At 48.6% G+C, this 23420-nt stretch overlaps 1 protein-coding gene across 1 annotated transcript in view; it reads right to left on the bottom strand.

The window, feature by feature from the left end:
• The window catches only part of ISL2 (ISL LIM homeobox 2), a 61531-nt gene that overhangs the window by 3033 nt on the left and 35078 nt on the right, over positions 1-23420 (bottom strand). The window contains exons 4-5 of the mRNA XM_060259944.1: positions 18941-19224; positions 11588-11755 (exon numbers count right to left, since the gene is read on the bottom strand). Coding sequence (XP_060115927.1) covers positions 11588-11755; positions 18941-19224 — 452 coding nt within the window. The remainder of the gene's footprint in view (positions 1-11587; positions 11756-18940; positions 19225-23420) is intronic.

Here is a 23420-nt window from a genome sequence, read left to right as displayed (position 1 = left end):
ATCTGACATTTATTCTATGCAGTTCTTACATTAAGCAAGTTTGGCCATCCCTGCTATGAGCTTAAATAAAACTTTGTATGCTTCAACTTTGTTCAGTTGTGGTGTATGTGAGAATCATCCAGGAGGAACAAGATCTCCCTTTGCATAGAAACCATAGCTGTTTCTCAGTCATCCACATTGGGGCGAGGGGGTCATAGGGTCATGGAGGGCTAAGCTCTAAATCCTTGGTGTCTGCATCTTTAGAGTTTTTCAGATCTTTGACAATTGTCCTTGGAAATCTTGACTTCTGGATCCTTCCTTCCTTCCCTGCAGCTTTCAAACATCCGATGTTTATTCTATATGTTAATTCTGATGTTTATTCTTACGTTAAGCAAGTTTGACCACCCTTGCACTACATGAAAGAGCCCCGTGGCACAGAGTGCTAAAGCTGCAGTACTGCAATCCTAAGCTCTGTTCACGACCTGAGTTTGATCCTTGGCGGAAGCTGGGTTTTCAGGTAGCTGGTTCAGGTTGACTCAGCCTTCCATCCTTCCAAGGTGGGTCAAATGAGGCCCCAGCTTGCTGGGGGGAAAGCGTAGGTGACTGGGGAAGGCAATGGCAAACCACCCTGTAAAAAGTCTGCCGTGAAAACAACGTCACCCCCGAGTCGAAAACGAGTGGTGCTTGCACAGGGGACTACCTATAAGAGCCCCATGGTGCAGAGTGGTAAAGCTGCAGTACTGCAATCCTAAACTCTGCTTACGACCTGAATTTGATCCCGATGGAAGCTGGGTTCAGGTAGCTGGCTCCAGGTGGACTCAGCCTTCCATCCTTCCAAGGTGGGTCAAATGAGGCCCCAGCTTGCTGGGGGGAAAGCGTAGATGACTGGGGAAGGCAATGGCAAACCACCCCGTAAAAAGTCTGCCGTGAAAACATGAAAGCAACGTCATCCCAGAGTCAGAAACGACTAATGCTTGCACAGTAGACCTTTCCTTTCCCATACTACATGAACCTTGAGTCTTTCTTCCTTCCTCTTGGCCATTCCCATAACATGGCCAAGACCAATCTGCACTCCGATTGCAGACGGCCCTTTAACCTTTCACGTTCCATGCAAAGACAAAGGGTACCTGTCTAAACAAATCCTGTAGAATATAAAGAAGTACACTTTCTGCCCCCCCCCCCCCGCAGTATTTCAGAGATGATGCAATGGTTCCAAAATTGGCTGCTTTTTCCTTTTTACAAACAATGAATCACTTGGCATAGCCAAAATATTACAAACAAATCAATCCAAATCCATTCGCACCTTAGCAACTAACAAAGGCTGTTACATTCTCAACAACAAACCAAAACTAAAGGGAACCAACCATCAGGCAGAAGGGCCAGCAATATAAGAAGAACACATTAAAATAGGGTTACCAGTCCCCAGCTGGAAAGCAGGGGAGACCCGTGTTCTGCAAAAAAGTCAATTTCAGTGAAATTTACACAGATATGCTGCAGTTGCTCAGTACAAAGAATTTTTAAAAGACTCACTATTGAAGGAATATCTCATACTATTTTATAACATATAATGTAAAAGGTAAAGGTAGTCCCCTGTGCAAGCACCAGTCATTTCCAACTCTGGGGTGATGTTGCTCTCACAACGTTGTCACAGCAGACTTTTTACAGGGTGGTTTGCCATTGCCTTCCCCAGTCATCTGCCCTTTCCCCCCAGCAAGCTGGGGACTCATTTGACCGACCTCGGAAGGATGGAAGGCTGAGTCAACCTGAGCCGGCTACCTGAACCAGCTTCCGCTGGGATCGAACTCAGGTTGTGAGCAGAGAGCTCCGACTGCAGTACTGCAGCTTTACCGCTCTGTGCTACGGTGCTCTTTGAACATATAATGTACATAACCAAAATTATAAATAAAAATTAAAATAAAGTATTTGCCATATTTCATCATTAAAGAGTCCATGTAGAGTAAAGACTCCAAGGAGTGCAAAGTCCTAGTGGGTGCGCTTTGACCTCTCCTGATGGATGACGATGTTGTCTGCGATGTCAGAAACTACTTTGCAGTACATTGAAGACTCAGCACATGAGGCAGTGTCTTTATAATGAAGTGTAAACGATAATACGTTCCCTAGGTTTAAAAAAGCCGCGTTTCGGTCGTAGACTTTCGTCTGGATCAATTCCCTTCATATTATCTGGAACCAATGCTCACAGCAATATGCACACGACTAGTTAGTTTCTTTATCTGGCATTAGCGGTTCTCGGCAAATGCTTTATTGTGATTTTGATTTATAATTTTGGTGATGTACATTATATGTTATAAAATAGTATGAGATATTCCTTCAATAAAGGTAAAGGTAGTCCCCTGTGCAAGCACCAGTCGTTTCCGACTCTGGGGTGACGTTGCTTTCACAATGTTTTCACGGCAGACTTTTTTCCGGGGTGGTTTACCATTGCTTTCTCCAGTCATCTACACTTTCCCCCCCGCCCCCCAGCAAGCTGGGTACTCCTTTTACCGACCTCGGAAGGATGGAAGACTGAGTCAACCTTGAGCTGGCTACCTGAACCAGCTTTCACTGGGATCGAACTCAGGTCGTGAGCAGAGGGCTCCGACTGCAGTACTGCAGCTTTACCACTCTGTCAATAGTGAGCCTTTAAAAAATTCTTTGTACTGAGCAACTGCGGCATATTCTTATAAATTTCACTGAAATTGACTTTTTTGTAGGTCCTAACTCTACTGTGTTCATCTCCTTTGTTTTGCTAATCCCCAGTTGGAGGCAGGGGATCCCCAGGTTTGGAGGCCCTCTCCCTGCTTCAAGGTTGTTAGAAAGTTGGTGTGTGGGGGGGGGGAGGAAATGTCCGCTGGACACTCCATTATATCCTATAGAGACTGGTCCTTATAGAGTATAATAGAGAACTGATCTGTGGATATCTGGGGCTGAGGTGGGAAGCTGTGTTTTGAGGTAGCGGCACCAAATTTTCAGCACACCATTTGGTGCCTCTCCTCAAAAAGCTCCCCCAAGTTTCAAAAAAGATTGAACCCGTGGGTCCAATTCTATGATCCCTAGAAGAATGTGCCCCTATCCTTCATTATTTCCAATGGAAGGATGGCATTTAAAAGGAATGCGGTCCCTTCAAATTTGATGGCCAGCACTTCCTGGCTCCTGGCTCCACCCCCAAAGACCCCAGAGATTTCTTGAGTCAGGCCTGGCAACCCTGCATTAATACATTAAACCAACTTACTTCCAAACATATTGCACAGCAATTACCTCCATTTAAAATTTACTAGATAAAGCTGTCTTTAAAAATACCGTAATTCTTCAATCAACACACCCTGACGTGTACGTTAAAATATATCGAAGCAATCAATAACATTCTAGAGGACAACAAGATTTTCAGGGTATGAGCTGTCAAGAGTCAAATGCTGCCTTCCTCAGACACAGTTACAAACAAGTTATTTTTGCCTAGGTGGTAACGTTCGGTTTTCATAGAAAAGCCCCCAGTCATGGAAGCGTAGAAACACAGAGCTGAAAGGGGCCTCAAGGATCATCTAGTCCAACCCCCTGCACAATGCAGGAAATCACTACTACCTCCAGGCCTCATTTTGGGCAGGAGCTCACAGGAGCAGAGCTCTGGAAGCTCTACTTTTTATTGTGCTCTTTCTTTCTTAACACCTCCCCCCCCCCCCCCAAAAAAAAAACCCCACTTGCCTCTGGGCTCCACTGTACAAACCCCCCTGGGAGAATTTTGCTGAACTCTTAAGATTTGACAAACCTTCGAGTGTTTTTCCCTACAACAAAAGGGAAAATAACCAAAACATACAAAGCAGAGAGATGGAAATCTTTGTCATGCCACTGTGGCCAAATAGGAGAAAGTCATTGAAAAAAGTATGATGGGAGTAAGGTTTTATTGCGACAATTCTAATTCAAGAAGCGTTCTAAAGTAGATGCTGAGCTGACAGAAAGAGCTTTAAAGGTCAATACCAAAGAAAAGAAAAAAACCCTGAACATTGTCCTGGGCAGGTAAGAAAGGGCCACAAAAGCCCAGCGCCCGTTCATCCCTTCCTGCCCTCCGTCTCACCATCGGCCTAAATTCTCTGATCGCTAGCCTCTCTGTTTTTAAGAGGCCAGATCTCCATTTCGGTGCTGCAAGCCGTTCGCTGTAATTTTTTTTCTCCCGTATAATTTCCCTTCATTTGTATAAAATTTGGTCCAGGTTTGGGTGTGTAAACAATGCATTTGATTCCCGGTAGAGGTTCTGTGGTGGGGAACGAACGTATTTCGTGATGTACAGAGTCGACACAAAACCTGTCAGGAGTCATTTTGTAGAAAAAGAGGTGCCGGAGCTTATTAGCAAACCCATTTGCATATGCCACACACACCCCTGAGGTCACTGGAAGGTGGACTAAATTAAATCAGCTCAGCATCTACCTGAAAATGCTTCTTGAATTATAATTGTCATCATAAAACCTTACTCCCATCGTACTTTTTAAATGACTTTCTCCTCTGTGGCCACAGTAGCATGATGAATATTTCCATCTGTCCACTTTATATGGTTTGGTTGTTTCCTCATTTTTGGTGGGGGGAAATATTAGAAAGCTTGTCAGATCTTAAGAGTTCATTGACATCAGAGAGAGGTTGCTGATAAACGAATAAACACACAACCACGAACGGTTATAGTGACCAACAATTATTAAGACTATATTACAATAATGTAAGAATAGATGAGAACAGACAAATGCATAGAGACATAGACAAAACTCTCAAAGAGTACATTCATGGAAGATTGTAGAGCACCAAAGCACAGGAGTCCACTTGTAGCTCCTGCTTCTACAAATCTTCAAGTAATGGAAAGCTCTACTCCATTTTCCTTCAAATCAAATAATCCACGAACCATAATTCATACAGCTTCACAGTTAAGAAGAAGAAGAATTGCAGATTTATATCCTGCCCTACTCTCTGAATCAGAGACTCAGAGCGGCTCACAATCTCCTGTATCTTCTCCCCCCACAACAGACACCCTGTGAGGTGGGTGGGGCTGAGAGGGCCCTCGCAGCAGCTGCCCTTTCAAGGACAACTCCTACAAGAGCTATGGCTGACCCAAGGCCATTCCAGCAGCTGCAAGTGGAGGAGTGGGGAATCAAACCCGGTTCTCCCAGAGTCCACGCACTTAACCACTACACCAAACTGGCTCTCTGTTATTCAGTATCAACAACCTCTTCCATATAACACTAAAGTCATCTCACAATATTTCAATAAAATATAGAGGTTCTGGAGCTCTGCTCCGTGAGCTCCTGCCCAAAATGAGGTCTGCCTGTATTAGTATTATTTTATCATGTCGTTTCTCCAACCAGCTCAGTACAATGTGTGGGGGGGGGGGACGGGACATATACTCCTCTTTATCCTTACTATAAACCTTGGAAGTAGGTTAGCCTGCGAGAGAGTGACCTGACTCTTCAGGACAGAGCAGGGATTCTAATCTGGATTCTTCTAACCAGGGTCTGACGCTCCGAACGTCATCTCACAAGGCCTGTGTTGCGAACGCAGTGAAAGCCAGACAGACAAGCGCTGTTTTGTTAACGAGCAACCAATAAGTAGGTGGCTTGAGTCTGGGTTCATTTAAGCAACTCATTTTTGAATTTGTTCTGTTTGCCATTTTCATGACCTAAACAGAGAACGACAAACATCGCCTGCAAGTCTGGGACTTCAGTATTACACTCTTGTTCCGCTGATCTCACTGAGATGATCGTTGCTTTGGTTGTGGTCAGGGCTTTTTTTTTTTATAGCAGGATCGCAGTTCCGACTGGCTAGGCACCAGGGGGTGTGGCCTAATATGCAAATGAGTTCTGCTGGACCTTTTTCTACCCAAAAGCCCTGTATGAAACAATGGTGATGTCAGGGGTGTAGCCTGATATGCAAATAGGTTCCTGCTGGGCTTTTTCTACAAAAAAAGAAGCAGCCCTGGTTGTTTTTATTAATTTGATTTGCTTCATCGCCCCAGCCCAGCCCAGGCTCTGGGTGATGCACGTCAGCTAAAACAACGCAAAAGTCAAAATAACATTGCAATTCAGGTTGAAGCGATAAAGGCAAGAAACTTGGGGCAAATGACATTCATGCTGATGACCAGCTTCTTTGAGTTTGCAGCAGTGTTAAAAATTTACAACAGTTGGAACAAAAGTGCTTTGAAGATAAATATCATCACCATCATCGGGGCTTTTTGAGCAGGAACACATTTCCAGCTGGCTTGGCATCAGGGTGTGTGGCCTAATATGCAAATGAGATCCTGCTGGGCATTTTCAACAAAAAGCCAAATAATAATAATGGCTCATTTTGTAGCAGGAGCTCTTTTGCATATTAGGCCACACTCCCTGATGTAGCCAATCCTCCAAGAGCTTACAGGGCTCTTAGTACAGGGTCCAGAGATAGAATTCTAGCAGGGGCTCCTTTGCATATTAGGCCACACCCCCTGATGGAGCCAACCCTCCAAGAGCTTACAGGGCTCTTAGTACAGGGTCCAGAGATAGAATTCTAGCAGGGGCTCCTTTGCATATTAGGCCACACTCCCTGATGCAGCCAATCCTTGAAGAGCTTACAGGGCTTTTTTTTTGTAAGCTTCAGGAGGATTGGCTATATCAGAGGTGTGGCCTAATATGCAAAGGAGCTCCTGCTACAAAATTAGCAACAACAATAACAACAATCATAATAATATCAAATGATAGTAGATCCAGGTGAACGTCTGTGTTGGTTTGAGGCAGTAGAGCAAACTTTTAGTGGCACCTTTAAGACCAGCTCCTTGAATAAAACTTTGTGGATCTTAAAGGTGCAACTGGACTCAAAGTTTGTTCTAGCAGATAATAATAATATCAAACGAGGGATTTTCCAAGGAGACTATCACCAGTGTCGTTGCCCTAATACCACTCACAATAACAATATATGACAACAACAATAATAATATCAAATGAGGATTTTCCAAGGAGACTCACTATCACCGCTACCCTTTGTCTTTGCCCTAATATGAGTCACAATCATTCTCAACAGGACAGAACCTAGGATACCAGCTTTCAAAGATGAGCCCAGCGATTTCGCACTTAGGGTATATAGATGACTTGAAAATGTATGAAAAGAGACTGATTCTTTACTAAATACGGTTCAGATATTCAGCAAAGAGATAGCAATGGAATTTAGACATGAGAAGTGTCCAGCGTTAACCCTGAACAGAGGAAAGATCATTGAACAAGATGTTTATGTTGGATAAACATAGGGAGCAGAGGTCCATCAGTGGATAGTTGGAACTCTTGGTCTGGGGCAAGTGATATATTCTTGATGCTTGGGAGGAGCAACAGGGTGAGGACTTCTGGTGTCCTGGCCCCACTGATGGACCTCCTGATGGCACCTGGGGTTTTTTTTGGCCACTGTGTGACACAGAGTGTTGGACTGGATGGGCCATTGGCCTGATCCAACATGGCTTCTCTTAAGTTCTTATGTGACACAGAGTGTTGGACAGGAGGGGCCATTGGCCTGATCCAACATGGCTTCTCTTATGTTCTTATGTGATACAAAGTGTAGGACTGGATGGGCCATTGGCCTGATCCAACAGGGCTTCTCTTATGTTCTTACGTGACACAGAGTGTTGAACGGGAGGGGCCATTGGCCTGATCCAACATGGCTTCTCTTATGTTCTTATGTGACACAGAGTGTTGGACGGGAGGGGCCATTGGCCTGATCCAACATGGCTTCTCTTATGTTCTTATGTGACACAGAGTGTTGGACTGGATGGGCCATTGGCCTGATCCAACATGGCTTCTCTTATGTTCTTATGTGACACAGAGTGTTGGACGGGATGGGCCACTGGCCTGATCCAACATGGCTTCTCTGATGTTCTTATGTGACACAGAGTGTTGGACGGGATGGGCCATTGGCCTGATCCAACATGGCTTCTCTGATGTTCTTATGTGACACATAGTGTTGGACGGGAGGGGCCATTGGCCTGATCCAACATGGCTTCTCTTATGTTCTTATGTGACACAGAGTATTGGACGGGAGGGGCCATTGGCCTGATCCAACATGACTTCTCTTATGTTCTTAAATCAAGATGCCAAACAACAACAGAGTCAAAACACTGGATTCTAAAGAAAACTACAACTATCTCGGAACCCTGGAGGAAGCTTACAACATCAAACATACCCTTGTTAAGAAAAATACAATCAAGGAGCGTTACCAAAGGGTTGAAAAGATATTGCAAACAAAATCCATTTGCAACAACACGGTAAAGGCAATTAATACCTGGGCAGTCCCAGTTCTAAGATACACAACTGGCATTAGCGATTGGAAATGAGCAGAATTAGAAGCAAGAGATAATAACGATAATGACGCAAGATAATGTTGATGCGTTACTTAGCATGCCCTAGAAGTGTGTGGATTGTTTTTCCTTACAAAGAGAATTAGGCGGAAGAGGTCTCTTGAAAGTTAAGCGAGCAGTTGAAGAAGAAAAATGAGCACTGAATAACCACACAAAGCAAAGAGACCCTTCAATTGGAGTATTCAAGGCAGACTTATTTAGGATTACAGAAACCAAATAAGGTTACAAAAAAAAAATGGCAATCCAAACTCATGTTGACAACTGGAAACAGAAGCACTTGCATGGGCAATATTTGAAAGACACAAGAGAACAAAGTTGATAATGAAAGCACCTGAAAGGGGCTCCAAAATGGGCACCTGAAGAAATGAGTGGAAGGACTCGTTCTCACTGCACAAAAGCTGGCTTTCAAAATGCGTAGAATTAAGCTGAGAAGACGAGCAATAACAGCAAATGTCAGCTTTGCAAGACAGTGGATGAAACAGTCGACCACATGGTCAGTGCCTGCAATAACACTCTCAAACTGACTAGAAGAGTGCCACAATAAAGCCACAGCTATGTTGCACTGGAATCTTTGCAAGTAGTACAGCTTACCATCGGGGCTGTTTTTTGTAGCAGGAACTCCTTTGTATATTAGGCCACGCTCCTCATATGTAGCCAACCCTTCAAGAGCTTACAGGGCTCTTATTACAAGGCCTACTGTAAGCTCCAGGAGGACTGGCTACATCAAGGGTGTGTGGCCTAATATGCAAAGGAGTTACTGTTACAAAAAAATGCCCTGCTTACCACCAACCATGGGAGCACAAACTGGACAAGATCATAGGAATGATGAAACAAAGATTCACCACAAACAGATAAACACCTGGAGCATAACACCCCCGATCTCACACTTGTAAAGGGGGAAATGAGAAATAGGGTTTGAATCACTGACACTGCAATCCCAGGAGACAGCAGAATAGAGAAGAAAGAACAGGAGAAGATCACCAAATACCAAGACCCACTAACAGAATAAGAACGCCTCTAGGAGTAGACGGTGACCGTCATGCCAGTTGTCATTGGAGCCCTTGGAACACAGCCTAGAAGTCTCAAGAAACACCTGGACATTCTGGGCATCAAATAAATAACACCAGCTCAGCTCCAAAAGACAAGCAAGTCTCTTTCAAGGATACCTCTGCAATTCCCAAGAACTTGGCTAGATCTTGAATTGCAGAATACTATCTACCCTTCACATATCTGACTGTGACAATTCATAATGATGATGGTGGTGGCATTTGAACCTTCCTGTTTCCTTCAAGGAGCATTCCAAAATATCATTTGGTCACTGGATAAGTTTAATTATGCATTACAAACTGCCACCCATTCCAGAAATTATCTGGATGTTTGTGGGGGGAAGGGGGAATCGGGAGGGACGGTGGCTCAGTGGTAGTGCATCTGCTTGGTAAGCAGAAGGTCCCAGGTTCAATCCCTGGCATCTCCGAAAAGGGTCCAGGCAAATAGGTGTGAAAATCCTCAGCTTGAGACCCTGGAGAGCCGCTGCTAGTCTGAGAAGACAATACTGACTTTGATGGACCGAGGGTCTGATTCAGTATAAGGCAGCTTCATATGTTCATAACTTGAAGCAGCATTTGAAAAGCAGAGGGCTGGATCGAAATCTTCCATCTGATTCAAAATCAGGCAAAAACATCATTTTGTTTACGCACTCAAACCTGGTCCAAAAGTTACTCATTAGCTTTTCAGGTGTTTGCTATTTAGCATCCCAACAGACAAAACCATCGCCTTCATTGTTTATCAATATCTTAACTGTTTTTAAAATAATTGTTTAGAAAAAAAATTCAGCTTGATTTCCTGCCATGCTTTGAGAATACTGAAATTTGTTGCCCGAACGATCAGTGCTAGCACAGCTTATTCTTTCTAAACAGATTCTGTCACCGTAACCTCTGCAAAATGCGGTCAATGAGCAAAGAATCTGGTTTGTCAGGGAAAACAAACGAGCTTCATAAGACACCTTAGAAGCTTACAAAGTTTTATTCCAGCGTCTAAACGTTGGCATAGAGCCCCTATGATTCATCGGGAGGGTTGGAATCAGCACAGCTTCAGGTCAAAGCATTACAATTTTCAACCCAGTTGATCAGCCCAACTGAAAAATAATTCCCTTCCCATATACAAATATGCCCCGCCTCACTCCACGTATCTGTGTACGATCGAGAGACTCTCTTTCCAGAGAGAGGCATAGCAATTAGCCAAGACAAATACCAACAGCCTGTAGGGCTGGATTAGCAGTTAGGCCAAGTACGCATTGGCCTATGGGCCTCCATGCCTTTCGGGGCCCCATGCTGACTTTCCACCACCATTTTGATCTCTGACCTGGGTGGTCCAGGCTAACCTGATCTCATCAGATTTCAGTTAGTACTTGGATGGGAGACCACCAAGAAGGTTCAACGTTGCTATGCAGAGGCAGGCAACGGCAAACCCATCTCTGAACATCTCTTGCCTTGAGAACACCATGGGTTCGCCTTAAATAGACTGTGATTTGATGGAAGAGGGGGGGGGGAGTTCCAATATTATTAATCCAGCATAAAGGGCACAGAGTGATTGAGCCAGGTTGAGGGAGAATTGAAGCCAGCCCAAGAGGAAAGAAAGTAAGGAAAGGAACAAGTCAAGGTCTGTAAAGTCCCACTGGACCAAACCAGCAGCTCACCTGATCAAGCATCTTCCTACAACTTTCTCCTGCCGTTAGCTCCCAGCGACCAGTATTCAGAGATAGACTGCCTCTGACCACGGATGCTCCATTTAGTTGATAGCTTTATCCCTCCACAAATTTGCCTCCTTCCTTCTACGGTTGTTGTTGTTGTTTTTAAAGAGAACAGATTCTGGGCTTGGTAGGCCAAAGGAGCCCCGTGGTGCAGAGTGGTAAAAGCAGCAGTACTGCAGTCGGAGCCCTCTGCTCATGACCTGAGTTTGATCCCAGCGGAAGCTGGATTTTCAGGTAGCCAGCTCCAGGTGGGCTAAGCCTTCCATCCTTCCGAGGTCGATCAAATGAGGACCCAGCTTGCTGGGGGGAAAGCGTAGATGAATGGGGAAGGCAATGGCAAACCACCCGGTAAAAAAAAGTCTGTCATGAAAGCGTTGCGAAAGCAACGTCACCCCAGAATCGGAAACGACCAGTGCTTGCACAGGGGGACGACCTTTACCTTTTTAGGCCAAAGGAAAGGGAGGGCCTGTTCTCCTTGGCCTGTGGATCAGGGGTCCCCCCTCCCCATTTCTTACCAATTGCTGGAAGGCGGGCTGGTCCAGTTCACTTTGCAAGGCGAAGTCGCTGAGCGCTTTCCAAGGAGGCTGGTAGGTCTGGACCTCCACGGCGTTGCCTTGCACGGCGCTGTCATGGCGGATCGGGCTGCCGGCCACCAGCGGGGTCCCAGTCAGGCCCTGCAGGCTCTGGGGGAGGGAAGGGGGAGAAAACAGTCAGCAAAGATTCCCCCCCATCTTGACAACTGGTTCTTAGCAAGCCATGAGTGGAAGTCATCTGTGATTGAAGGTCAGGGTAAAAGGTGATATAGACAGGAGTGGAATTCTAGCAGGGGCTCCTTTGCATATTATGTCACACACCCCTGATGTAGCCAATCCTCCAAGAGCTTGGAATTCTAGCAGGGGCTCCTTTGCATATTAGGCCACACACCCCTGATGGAGCCAATCCTCCAAGAGCTTGGAATTCTAGCAGGGGCTCCTTTGCATATTAGGACACACACCCCGATGTAGCCAATCATCGAAGAGCTTGGAATTCTAGCAGGAGCTCCTTTGCATATTAGGCCACACACCCCGATGTAGCCAATCATCGAAGAGCTTGGAATTCTAGCAGGAGCTCCTTTGCATATTAGGCCACACACCCCGATGTAGCCAATCATCGAAGAGCTTGGAATTCTAGCAGGAGCTCCTTTGCATATTAGGCCACACACCCCTGATGTAGCCAATCCTGGCCCTGAGCATCAGTTGGAGCATCAAGCCAGGACCAGGGCTGGTCCTTCCGCTAGGAAAACTAGGCAATCACCTAGGGTGCTGGCCTTCTGGGGCATCAGGCATCCCCTCCATGTGACTCAATGATGTTATAGAAGCTCACTGGGTGACCTTGGGCCAGTCACTGTCTCTTAGCTTAACCTACCACACAGGGTTGTTGTGAGGATAAAACAGAGATAAGAATAATGTAAACTGGTTTTGGTCCCCTTTGGTGAGAAAAGCAGGGTATGGCATGCAATCAATAAAATATGTAATACCAGATAAAATAATGCACATAAAGTCTGGCTACAGACTTTCAACTAACCTTGAAAGGTGAGGTTAAGAACCCAACAGACAGGGCCTTCCCAGTTGTGGCACCCTGGTTATAGCCTCCCCTTCGAAACATATCGCACCAGCTTTGACGTTTATTTCTTAACTTAGTCCCCAAGTTAAAACTGCTTTCTTTCCCCATGCTTTAAATGGAATGTAATTTGTAGTATCCAGCTTGCTGGGGGGAAAGTGTAATGACCGGGGAAGGCAATGGCAAACCACCCCGTAAAAGGTCTACTGTGAAAACGTTGTGAAGGCAGCATCACCCCAGAGTCAGAAACGACTGGTGCTCGCGCAGGGGACCTTTCCTTTCCTTTCCAATTTGTAGCTGCTGGCTGCGGTGGTGTAGCCTGGAGGGCTTAGTGATGAAATGTATTAATTTTAAAAACATAAAAATAGCCCTGCTGGATTAGAGCAGTGGACCCTCTAGTCCAGCACCCCATCTCACACAGTGGCCAACCAGTTCCTCTGGAGGGCCAACAACAGGGCAGAGAAGCCGAGTCCTTCCTAAGAACATCAGAAGAGCCCTGCTAGATCAGACCAGGGGTCCATCAAATCCAGCATCCTGTCTCGCACAGCAGCCAATCAGTTCCTTTGGAGGGCCAACAACAGGGCACAGAGGCTGAGGCCTTCCTAAGAACATCAGAAGAGCCCTGCTGGGACAGAACAGTGGTCCATCCAGTCCACCACCTTGTCTCCCACAGTGGCCAACCATTTCCTCTGGATGCCCAGCGAAAGGGGAGAGAGGCTGAGACCTTCCCCCGATGTTGCCTCCTGGCTCTGGGATTCAGGGGATCAGTGCCTCTGAATGTGGAGGTTCCCCTCAGTCACCAAGGCTGGTAGCCCCTGATAAGACCTCTCCTCCACAAATCTGTCTAATCCCCTTTTTTAAGCCTTTCATTAGCTAATTGCCAACTCTTTGCCTTGTTGTAATTGGTATTTTTCTTTTAAAAACTCTGCTGGGTCACCTTGGAGAGGAAAGGAAAGGTCCCCTGTGCAAGCCCCAGTTGTTTCCGACTCTGGGGTGACGTTGCTTTCAAAACGTTTTCACGGCTGACTTTTTACTGGGTGGTTTGTGTAGTCGATGGTGATGCTAATGCAATCTGGACTGCCTGATTATATGTGGGGTGAAGCCGTAAAGACTGCAGTTTATTTGCATAACAGAATTTTAACATTGATTGTATCAGTTCGCCATTGCCTTCCCCAGTCTTTTACACTCCCCACCCCCCACCCCCCCAGCAAGCTGGGTACTCATTTTACTGACCTCGGAAGGATGGAAGGCTGAGTCAACCTTGGGCCGGCTACCTGAATCCAGCTTCCGCCGGGATCGAACTCAGGTCGTGAGCAGAGAGTTCAGACCGCAGTACTGCAGCTTTACCACTCTGCGCCACGGGGCAGAAAGCATGCTAAAAAAAGACATATTTCTTAAGAGAGCAAATAAATTTTTCTCCAACTCAGGAGTCGATACATTGTTGGGGGGGGGCAGATCTTATCTATATTTGCTTAATTTCTAACAAAATGGTTTTTGGGCGGAGGCAGGAAATCAAGAATGCCGAGGAACCCCCTCCTTCTGTCCTATCTGCAAACGCCAGCCGCTGATTTATAGTTCTGGGGCCAATAACTATATGCTCAGAGGCACTTCATTGGAATGATCTGATGTTCTGCTGTCCAGATTGCCAACCCCCAGGTGGGGCCTGGAGACCTCCCGCTGTTGTAATTTGGTCTCCAGATAACAGAGATTAGCTACCTATTTATTTCTTTATTTCTTTATTTATTTATTCGATTTATATCCCACCCTCCCTACCGAGGCGGGCTCAAGGGCGGCTTACAACAGAAAATCCAGAACAATAAGATTAATAAATATTAAAATGCGTATACAATAATTTACAATAGTTAAAACAGTAAAACAAGAGCAAACCGCCTGACAGTTCGGTGCTATTCTCACAGCCTTCCTTCGCGGTTTTTAAATACCGGTTGGTTATATGCCAACCGGAAGAGGACCGTCTTACAGGCCTTGCGGGACTGCCCGCCCAACTACCTGGGAGAAAACTGCTTTGGAGGGTGGACTCTGTGGCACTGTCCGCTGCTAAGGTCCCTCCCCAAACTGTGCCTTTCCCAGGTTCCACCTAGGGATGCCATCCTCCATACGAACCCCAGAGAGCACTGAGGTCAGCAGGGAAGAACCTGCTGACTATCCCCAGGCTGAAAGAGGTAAAACGACAGAGTTTTACCTCTTTCTCTGAGTTTTACCCGGGCTTTCTCTGTAGTGGCTCCACACCTATGGAACCAGCTTCCGGAAGAAATGCGGGCCCTGTGGGATTTCGAACAGTTCCGCAGGGCCTGCAAGACCATCCTTTTTAGGATGGCCTACACCGATTAAAGAGAGAGAGACTGCTAAGAAAAATTTACCATCTCTTGTAATAGCACCAGGATGTCAATTTTATTAATTTTATTAATTTTAATTAAATTGTTAAATTAGCTATTGCTTCGAATGTCATTGTATAATTTAATGTATTGATTTAATGTTGTTAGCCGCCCGGAGCCTGCTTCGGCGGGGAGGGCGGGATACAAATGAAATGATGATGATGATGATGACCTGGGGATGCCTTGGAATTACGGCTCCTCTCCAGACTATAGAGACCAGTTCCCCTGGAGGAAGCGGATGCTTCGGAGGGTGGACCCTACTGGCATTGTACCCCACTGAGGTCCCTTGTCCTCCCCAGACCCCACCCCCAAATCTCTCAGAATGTCCCGACCTGGAGATGGCGACCCTACCCCCCCAATCCCCAAAGGGGACTTAGCAACCCCGTTCCAGTCCCAAAATATTCAGGTATTTCCCAAGCCGGTTCTAGCAACCCTCTCTGCAGAGCATCCAGTGCAAAAACTTGACCCTAGAAAACAAGAGGGGAGGGGACAAATCCTGCCCCAAAGATTCCAGCAACTGAGGGAAGCAAAAATAGCCCCAGCCCAAAGGGGTGGAGAAACTAGCAATAGCCTTTATTTTGCTCCCATTCTTGCCTTATCCTGAAAAATCCACCCCATTTTGGGTCAGAGGCGCTAGATCAAGATGGATAGCCATGTTAGTCTGTCTGCAGCAATAGATAAGTGCCCCTTCAAGACTAGCAAAATTTGGGGCGGGGTAAGAGTTTTCGTGAGCACTTCTTCAGAATGCAGACAGGAAACCTAGATCTCGATTCAGTCCAGGGGGATGCCTCGTCTCGAGCTTCCTTATCCACTGCCATTCAGCAGACTGCTGATTCCTCCACACCTCTCTGCGTCTCATGCCTAAATCCAATCACATCCGCTGTTGTCATTCACCAGTTAACGTCATCTGGAAATCAGGCCACTGCTCCAGGATAAGAGGGCAGATAGACTGACATTCTAGCTGTATCTGAAGAAGAGAGCAGTGACTCATGAAAGCTCCACCCCCCACCCACCCCCCACAAATGTTGTCTGTCTTTAAGGTGCTCCTCTCTTCTACCGCCCTTCTCCTAGTCACCAGACAGGAATCCCTATCAATAAGTCCTTATCCCTCCCTTCTCTGGAGAGTCAATGAATGGAAATTAAATCATGTGATTAATGGCGGAATCAGATCGCAACTTAGGCCTCCTCCTCAGAGAGGGAGGGGTGGCTCCCCTCCCCCAAGAGGCCATCTTTCCCACAGAAATCAGCTTTTCTTTCCAACCACTTCTCTATCCTCCTTTCAAGCGTTTCAAGGCGCACAGGCCAGCTGGAATGACCTTCTTTCCCGCAGAAATAAATCATATCTTCCCCCCCCCCTTCCCTCTCCAGAATTGTTTTTAACCTCGGCGGGGATAGAGCGATTGCATTTTAAAACAAGCTTGTGATATTGTAAATCTTTTGAACTCATACAGCTCAGATTGATTCTGGACGGGGGTGGGGTGGGGGAGGAAGGAAGGAAGGAAGGAAGGAAGGAAGGAAGGAAGGAAGGAAGGAAGGAAGGAAGGAAGGAAGGAAGGAAGGAAACAAACACGGTTTGTTCCAAGAAGTCGTTTTGGAGGGTTGTAGATTTGCTCCAGGGGGCCCTATCCTCGGAAACCACCCCGCCCCGCCGCCATGGGAAAGAAACTGAAACTCGGGTGGGGGGAGAGCTTTCCATTAAGCGTTTAACGGTGCAACGCCGTGCGCGTTTACTCAGAAGTAACTTCTGTTTGCTCAGTGGCGTTTACTCCCAGGTAGACACGCCTAGGACTGCAGCCTAGGAAACGGCAGAAAACAAAACGATAGGAAATCGCCTTCGGGCATTCAAGTTCATTGAATCAAGTTTATCCTAACAGCAGAGAGACTCGCAAAGAGAACAGGCAAAAAAAAAAAAAAACCCGAAAGCGACTGTTCGAAAAAGTCCTGAAATCCAATCCTATCCGATCCTTTCCTTTCCTTTGGATTTTTTTGCTTTGACTAATCCGGCAAGCAGTCTAGTCAATTTCACAATGTCATGCCGGAGAATCGCGTCTCAGATTGTTGTCAATTTCACTACCCTGGCAATAAGGCGAAGGGTCCTAAATTCTGGGTTTTCTTCATCTTTCCATAATAATAAGAAGAAGGAGAAGGAGGAGGAGGAGGAGGAGAAGAAGAAGAAGAAGAAGAAGAAGAAGAAGAAGAAGAAGAAGAAGGAGAAGGAGAAGGAGAAGGAGAAGGAGAAGGAGGAGGAGGAGGAGGAGGAGGAGGAGAAGGAGGAGAAGAAGAAGGCAACGTGCTTTAAAAAAAAAGAGATGAAGCATGTAGAAACTGAAAATTATTTCGCACAAGGTCCGCTCCTCTCCACGAACCTTGTAGGCGGGAGGAATTTCCCCGGATCTTGACCTAAAAACGTTTATATAGCGCGAGGGTTAAAGCCCTGGATCACAGATACACTGCCAGCATCCCTGTAAAGTAGGGCTGGTGGAACGACACGCGGGATTAGAAAGATATGATCTAATTCAAGGAAGAGCCGGGATCTGGCGCCTCTTCTTCCCGGTGCAGTGAGCCGTGGGTTCTCCGGGCCCAACGTTTAAATAACGATATTACAAGATTCCGAGATTGCTTTTTATGTATATATTTTAAAAACCTTTTGCCACCGCCTTTCCCAACACAGCATAATCCGCTATCCCATGTCCGATCTCTTCTCAAGCGTTCTTGAAAAACATATAAGCTATGTTCAGAAATTGTGTCTTTTTAATTACATTTTTTTTTTTTGAAGGAAACAGGCAGAAGTTTCCTGATATAATTTTAAATCGAACAATTTCGGTCAATACTAACGAGAGGCTTGTCCCCGCAGAACGGGGGGGGGGGGGGGGGCGCTATGGTCCACTGAAAGAGGCTGAAAGCCTATTCAAAATGCATCCAGTTTCCCAGTAACGAAATTCCGAGAAATTACTTCCGAATAAGGAACCTGCACCCACAACCCTTTGTCTCTCTCAAAGCTTTAAGGGCATGTTTCTGGGGGCGCTGAAACTCCCAAAGGGAGGGAGAGGGGGGTAGATCCTAGAAATCTGGGAGAGTTTAGGGGACGAGGATAGCTGGGAAGTTAGTCCCCCCTTTGCCCGTTGACTCCTTCGCAGTCCCTCCCTCTAGGCAACCCTGTTGAGTCCCAGTGAGAAAGGTGAACAAATGAATAATGAAATTAAAAATGCAAATGAATAATGAAATAATGAAGCAAATGAATAATGACATTAAAAATGCAAATAAAAGCCAATCAGTCAGCAGACTGGGGAACCGATTTCCTTACTCTCCTCAGCCCCCAAATCGCTGTCTGACTCGTTGGTATCGAGTTTTCCCTCTGCATAATCCGTCTTGAATTCCAATGAGAAAGGCGGATTACAACATCAGGAAAAGAAAGACATCCAGATAAAAGCCAGCCAATCCATACTTGAAGAAACCATTTCCAAATTCTTCCCACCCACCAGCCCCCGAACGGCCTCTACTGCATTGAATGCCTCTGCACAATCCACCTGTGAGAAAGGCGGATTACAGTACAAATAACAAATAAAGACATGACTACAAATCAAAGCCAGTCAATCCACAGTTGGGGGACCGATTTCCTCCCACCCACCAGCCTCGGAGTGGCCGATTGCCTCTATTGCATTGACTCCCTCGGTACACAATCCGCCTTGGGTGTATAGCCCGTGAGAAAGGCGGATTACAACACAAATAACAAATAAAGAAATAACCACAAATCCAAGCCAGGCAATCCACAGCGGGGGAACCGATTCCCCTCCTCCCACTAGTCCCGAATGGCCGGGCCAGGGGGCGAGGGGACCGGGGCTGGGGAGGGGGTGGGTGGCGTCTCTCTCCCCTCACCGCCTTGTCGTTGTGCTGCTGCTGCTGGAGCTGCTTCATGAGGATGGACTTCTTCTTGTCCTTGCAGCGCTTGTTCTGGAACCAGACGCGGATGACCCGCGGGCTCAGGCCCGTCATCTCCACCAGCTGCTCCTTCATCAGCGCGTCGGGCCGCGGGTTGGCGGCGTAGCAGGTGCGCAGCGTGTGGAGCTGCTTCTCGTTCAGCACCGTCCGCACCCGCGTCGTCTTCTCCGCCGGCTTGTGCACGTGGGGGCGCAGCGAGGACTGGCGGCCCGGCACCGAGTCTGCGGGGGGGGGGCAGAGGAAGGGTGAGCAGGATTTGGGGGTCGCCCCTCCCCTGAGAAGCCCCCCCACGTTTCAGCCCCCCCCCAGTTTACAGGGGTAGAGGAAGGGTGAGCAGGATTTGGGGGTCGCCCCTCCCCTGGGAAGCTCCCCACGTTTCACCCCCCACACACAGTGTGGAGGAAGGGTGAGCAGGACTTGGGGGGTCGCCCCTCCCCTAGGAAGCCCTCCACGTTTCAGCCCCCCCCCCCCAGTCTGGAGGGGTGGAAGGTGAGCAGGACTTGGGGGTCGCCCCTCCCCTAGGAAGCCCTCCACGTTTCAGCCCCCCCCCCCCAGTCTGGAGGGGTGGAGGGTGAGCAGGACTTGGGGGCCGCCCCTCCCCTAGGAAGCCCTCCACGTTTCAGCCGCCCCCCCCCCAGTCTGGAGGGGTGGAGGGTGAGCAGGACTTGGGGGTCGCCCCTCCCCTAGGAAGCCCTCCACGTTTCAGCCCCCCCCCCAGTCTGGAGGGGTGGAGGGTGAGCAGGACTTGGGGGTCGCCCCTCCCCTAGGAAGCCCCCCACGTTTCAGCCCCCCCCCCCAGTCTGGAGGGGTGGAGGGTGAGCAGGACTTGGGGGTTGCCCCTCCCCTAGGAAGCCCCCCACGTTTCAAGCCCCCCCCCCAGTCTGGAGGGGTGGAGGGTGAGCAGGACTTGGGGGTCGCCCCTCCCCTAGGAAGCCCTCCACGTTTCAGCCCCCCCCCCAGTCTGGAGGGGTGGAGGGTGAGCAGGACTTGGGGGTCGCCCCTCCCCTAGGAAGCCCTCCACGTTTCAGCCCCCCCCCCCAGTTTACAGGGGTAGAGGAAGGGTGAGCAGGATTTGGGGGTCGCCCCTCCCCTGGGAAGCTCCCCACGTTTCACCCCCCCACACACAGTGTGGAGGAAGGGTGAGCAGGACTTGGGGGGTCGCCCCTCCCCTAGGAAGCCCTCCACGTTTCAGCCCCCCCCCCCCCCAGTCTGGAGGGGTGGAGGGTGAGCTGGCGCGCGTGCCCTAGGAGGACAGGCTAAAGAGGCTGGGGCTTTTTTAGGACAGGAAAGAGATGACTCAGGGGTGTGTGTGTGGCATGATAGACGTTTATAACATTATGCCTGGAGCGGAGAGAATTGATCAAGAGACCTTCCTCTCCCTCTCCCAAAAGATTAGAACTGGATGGCATCCAAGGAAGCTGACGGGCAGGAGGTTCAAGGAAATGCTACTTTGCACAGAGAGTGATTCCAGGCAGGGGTGGCCAACGGTAGCTCTCCGGATTTTTTTTTTTTTGCCTACAACTCCCATCAGCCCCAGCCAGCATGGCCAATGGCTGGGGCTGATGGGAGTTGTAGGCAAAAAAAAAAAATCCGGAGAGCTACCGTTGGCCACCCCTGCGTGTGGATTTTGCTACCGGAGGGGTGTAGTGGTGGCCACAGGAATAAACTACTTTCGAAGATCCATGGACGATTTCAATGGCTCTTGCCTAGCCCTGGTGACTGAAGGGAACCTCCGCGTTCCGAGGCGCTGATCCTCTGAGTCCCAGAGCCGAGAGACCCGCATCAGGGGAAGGCCTCAGCCTCTGTGCCCTGTTGTTGGGCCTCCAGAGGAACCGCTTGGCCCCTGGGTGAGACAGGAGGCTGGACGAGATGGGCCCCTGGTGTGATCCAACAGGGCTCTTCTGGTATTCTTATGAAGGCCTCGGCCTCTCTGCCCTGTCCTTGGCCCTCCAGAGGAACCGGATGGCCCCTGGGTGAGACAGGATGCAGGACTAGATGGACCACTGCTCTGATCCAGCAGGACTCTTCTAATATTATCATGAAGGCCTCGGCCTCTGTGCCCTGTTGTTGGCCCTCCAGAGGAAGTACTGGCCCCTGTGTGAGACAGGAGGCTGGACTACATGGACCACTGGTCTGATCCAGCAGGGCTCTTTCTGATATTCGAATGAGAACCTAAATCGCTCTCCTCAAGCGAATCCCAGAGAGAAGCGTTTAAACCAGGCAGAGGAAGGAGCCAAAAATGTTTATTTAAAAAACGAAGGAAACTGGGACTTCTGTGCCTCTTATTAAGCTACGCGGGTACGTTATCATCAGGGCTTTCTTTGTGGCAGGAACTCCTTTGCCTATTAGCCCCCCCCCCCCCGCGCTGCGTGTAGCCAGTCCTCCTGGAGCTTACACTAGGCCCTGTACTCAAAGCCCTGTAAGCTCTTGGGGGATTGGCTGCATGAGAGGGGTGTGGCGTAATATGCAAAGGAGTGCCTACTAAAAAAAAGTTCTGGTGATTATTTTATGAATTATTGTAGAAGGGCTTGGGGCTTCTTCTTCTTTTTAAGGAAAAGGGGTATAGGAAGGTAACCAACCAGGGGTGGCCAACGGTAGCTCTCCAGATGTTTATTTGCCTACAACTCCCATCAGCCTCAGCCAGCATGGCCAATGGTTGGGGCTGATGGGAGTTGTAGGCAAAAAAAAAACATCGGAGAGCTACCTGAATTAGGCGATGAAATTGCTCTCACGTTGATTCTCAGTCTGACTTCAGGTTCTTGGAAGGGGGTCTGTTGTCCCTCCCCAGCACCGGAACAGAAGAAGACGGAGGCAGGCGGCAGGTTTCCAGCGGCGGAGTTCGCCCAGCCAGCCAGCCAGCCAGCCTGCATCTCCCAGCTGCGCAAAAAACGCCCCGCGTAATTCCGGGAGGGAGCGAAGCCGCTTTGGAGAGCTGCGGGTCCCAGAAGGAAGGAGGGGGCCGCATCCTGCAGGAGACCGGGGAAAGCTCTCCCCGAAACCAGGCCGCGGGTTAGGCAGACTGGGGAGGGTTTCTCTCCCCTGGGGGGGGGCGGGGCCGGGTTGGCAGTGGGGGGTTTAAAAGATTTGGGGGGGGGGTGGAGATTAGCGGTTGGATTCTTTCTGGGTCTTGCGCCACGGCCGGGCTAACTTGCTCAGGAAAGAGCAGGGAAATTGAGGGGAGGCGGGGGGGGGGCGGTTTCCTAATCGCAACCGGGTCCTTTCCACACCCTCTTCGTCGGCCCCGCGGCTGCCCCCAAAGAATCGCCACCGAAGCGCCGGGGAGAAAAGCGCAAAGGGCGAGTGACCTCGCTTCTGGGCTCCGCGCGGGAACCCTGGCGACCCAGAATGAAATAAACGCGTGGATAAATGAAACGATGAAGACCGAATATCGATCAGGCTGCCCCCCCCCCCCAAAAAAAACACAACAAAACAACACAACAACAAAAATCAGGTCTCTAAACTGCCACCAAAAACCATGGAAGCGGCCCGATGGCCACCCAGCCGGCGAAATGCGTTTTAAAAATCGCTTGAATGTCTAAAGAACTCTCTTTTTAATAATAAAATAAAATAAAACCAACGGTGAATGGGAGCCGGATCCGCCTCTGGTGTCCCCGACCAGATCTCATCCACCTCGAGAAGCCCTCCCGCAAACGAAATGACCCCAGGGCCAGAGAGAGGAGCGCCGGAAGCCGAGGGCCCACGGCTCCAAAAAGGCCTCGCCGCCGCCACGACATTCCCAACGCCCGCGTTTGCTAAGGAAACACCGGGGTGCTGTTGAAAAGGAGAGGCCCGGGAGGGAGGGAGGGAAGGAAGGAAGGAAGGAAGGAAGGAAGGAAGGAAGGAAGGAAGGAAGGAAGGAAGGAAGGAAGGAAGGAAGGAAGGAAGGAAGGAAGGAAGACTTCTACTCCATAACAATCTCAGTCCTACTCGTTCCTAGGCAGGTTTCCTGAGAACTAAGCCCCCCCCCTTCTTACTTCCAAGAAAGCAACCTGCACTTGTGTAGAGAAATGAAGTGTGTCCGAAGCCCGTCGAAGAAGAAAAAGCTGAACCAACAGCTATCGGATCGAGCTGTCTGGGTGGAAGGGAGCGTTTCCCTTTTTAAAAGGGAGGTTAAAATATCCAGGCGAGCTGTCCGGAGCTAAAGCGGTTTCCAAGGCGGTGACTGCCTCTTCAAGGAGGGCGATGGGGGGGGGGGCTGCCATTAAGCTGAGAATGAAAGGAGGGGGGGGGTTCGTTTGAGGGAAGGAAGGAGAGGGCTTTTGAAGCTTGTTCGTTTGAGGGAAGGAAGGAGAGGTTGTGTAGGAGTGCCTGGGCCAAAAAAATCGAGTCAGGTTCCTGTCTTTGGCACGCAGGCCAAAGGGAAGAGAAGAATCAGGCCGTCTTTTCCTTCTGCTCTGGGAAGAACTTGCCAGAATGG

Source organism: Heteronotia binoei, chromosome 19, assembly GCF_032191835.1.
Source record: "Heteronotia binoei isolate CCM8104 ecotype False Entrance Well chromosome 19, APGP_CSIRO_Hbin_v1, whole genome shotgun sequence".
Lineage (NCBI taxonomy): Eukaryota > Metazoa > Chordata > Lepidosauria > Squamata > Gekkonidae > Heteronotia > Heteronotia binoei.
This window is presented reverse-complemented; position numbering and strand designations above follow the sequence as displayed.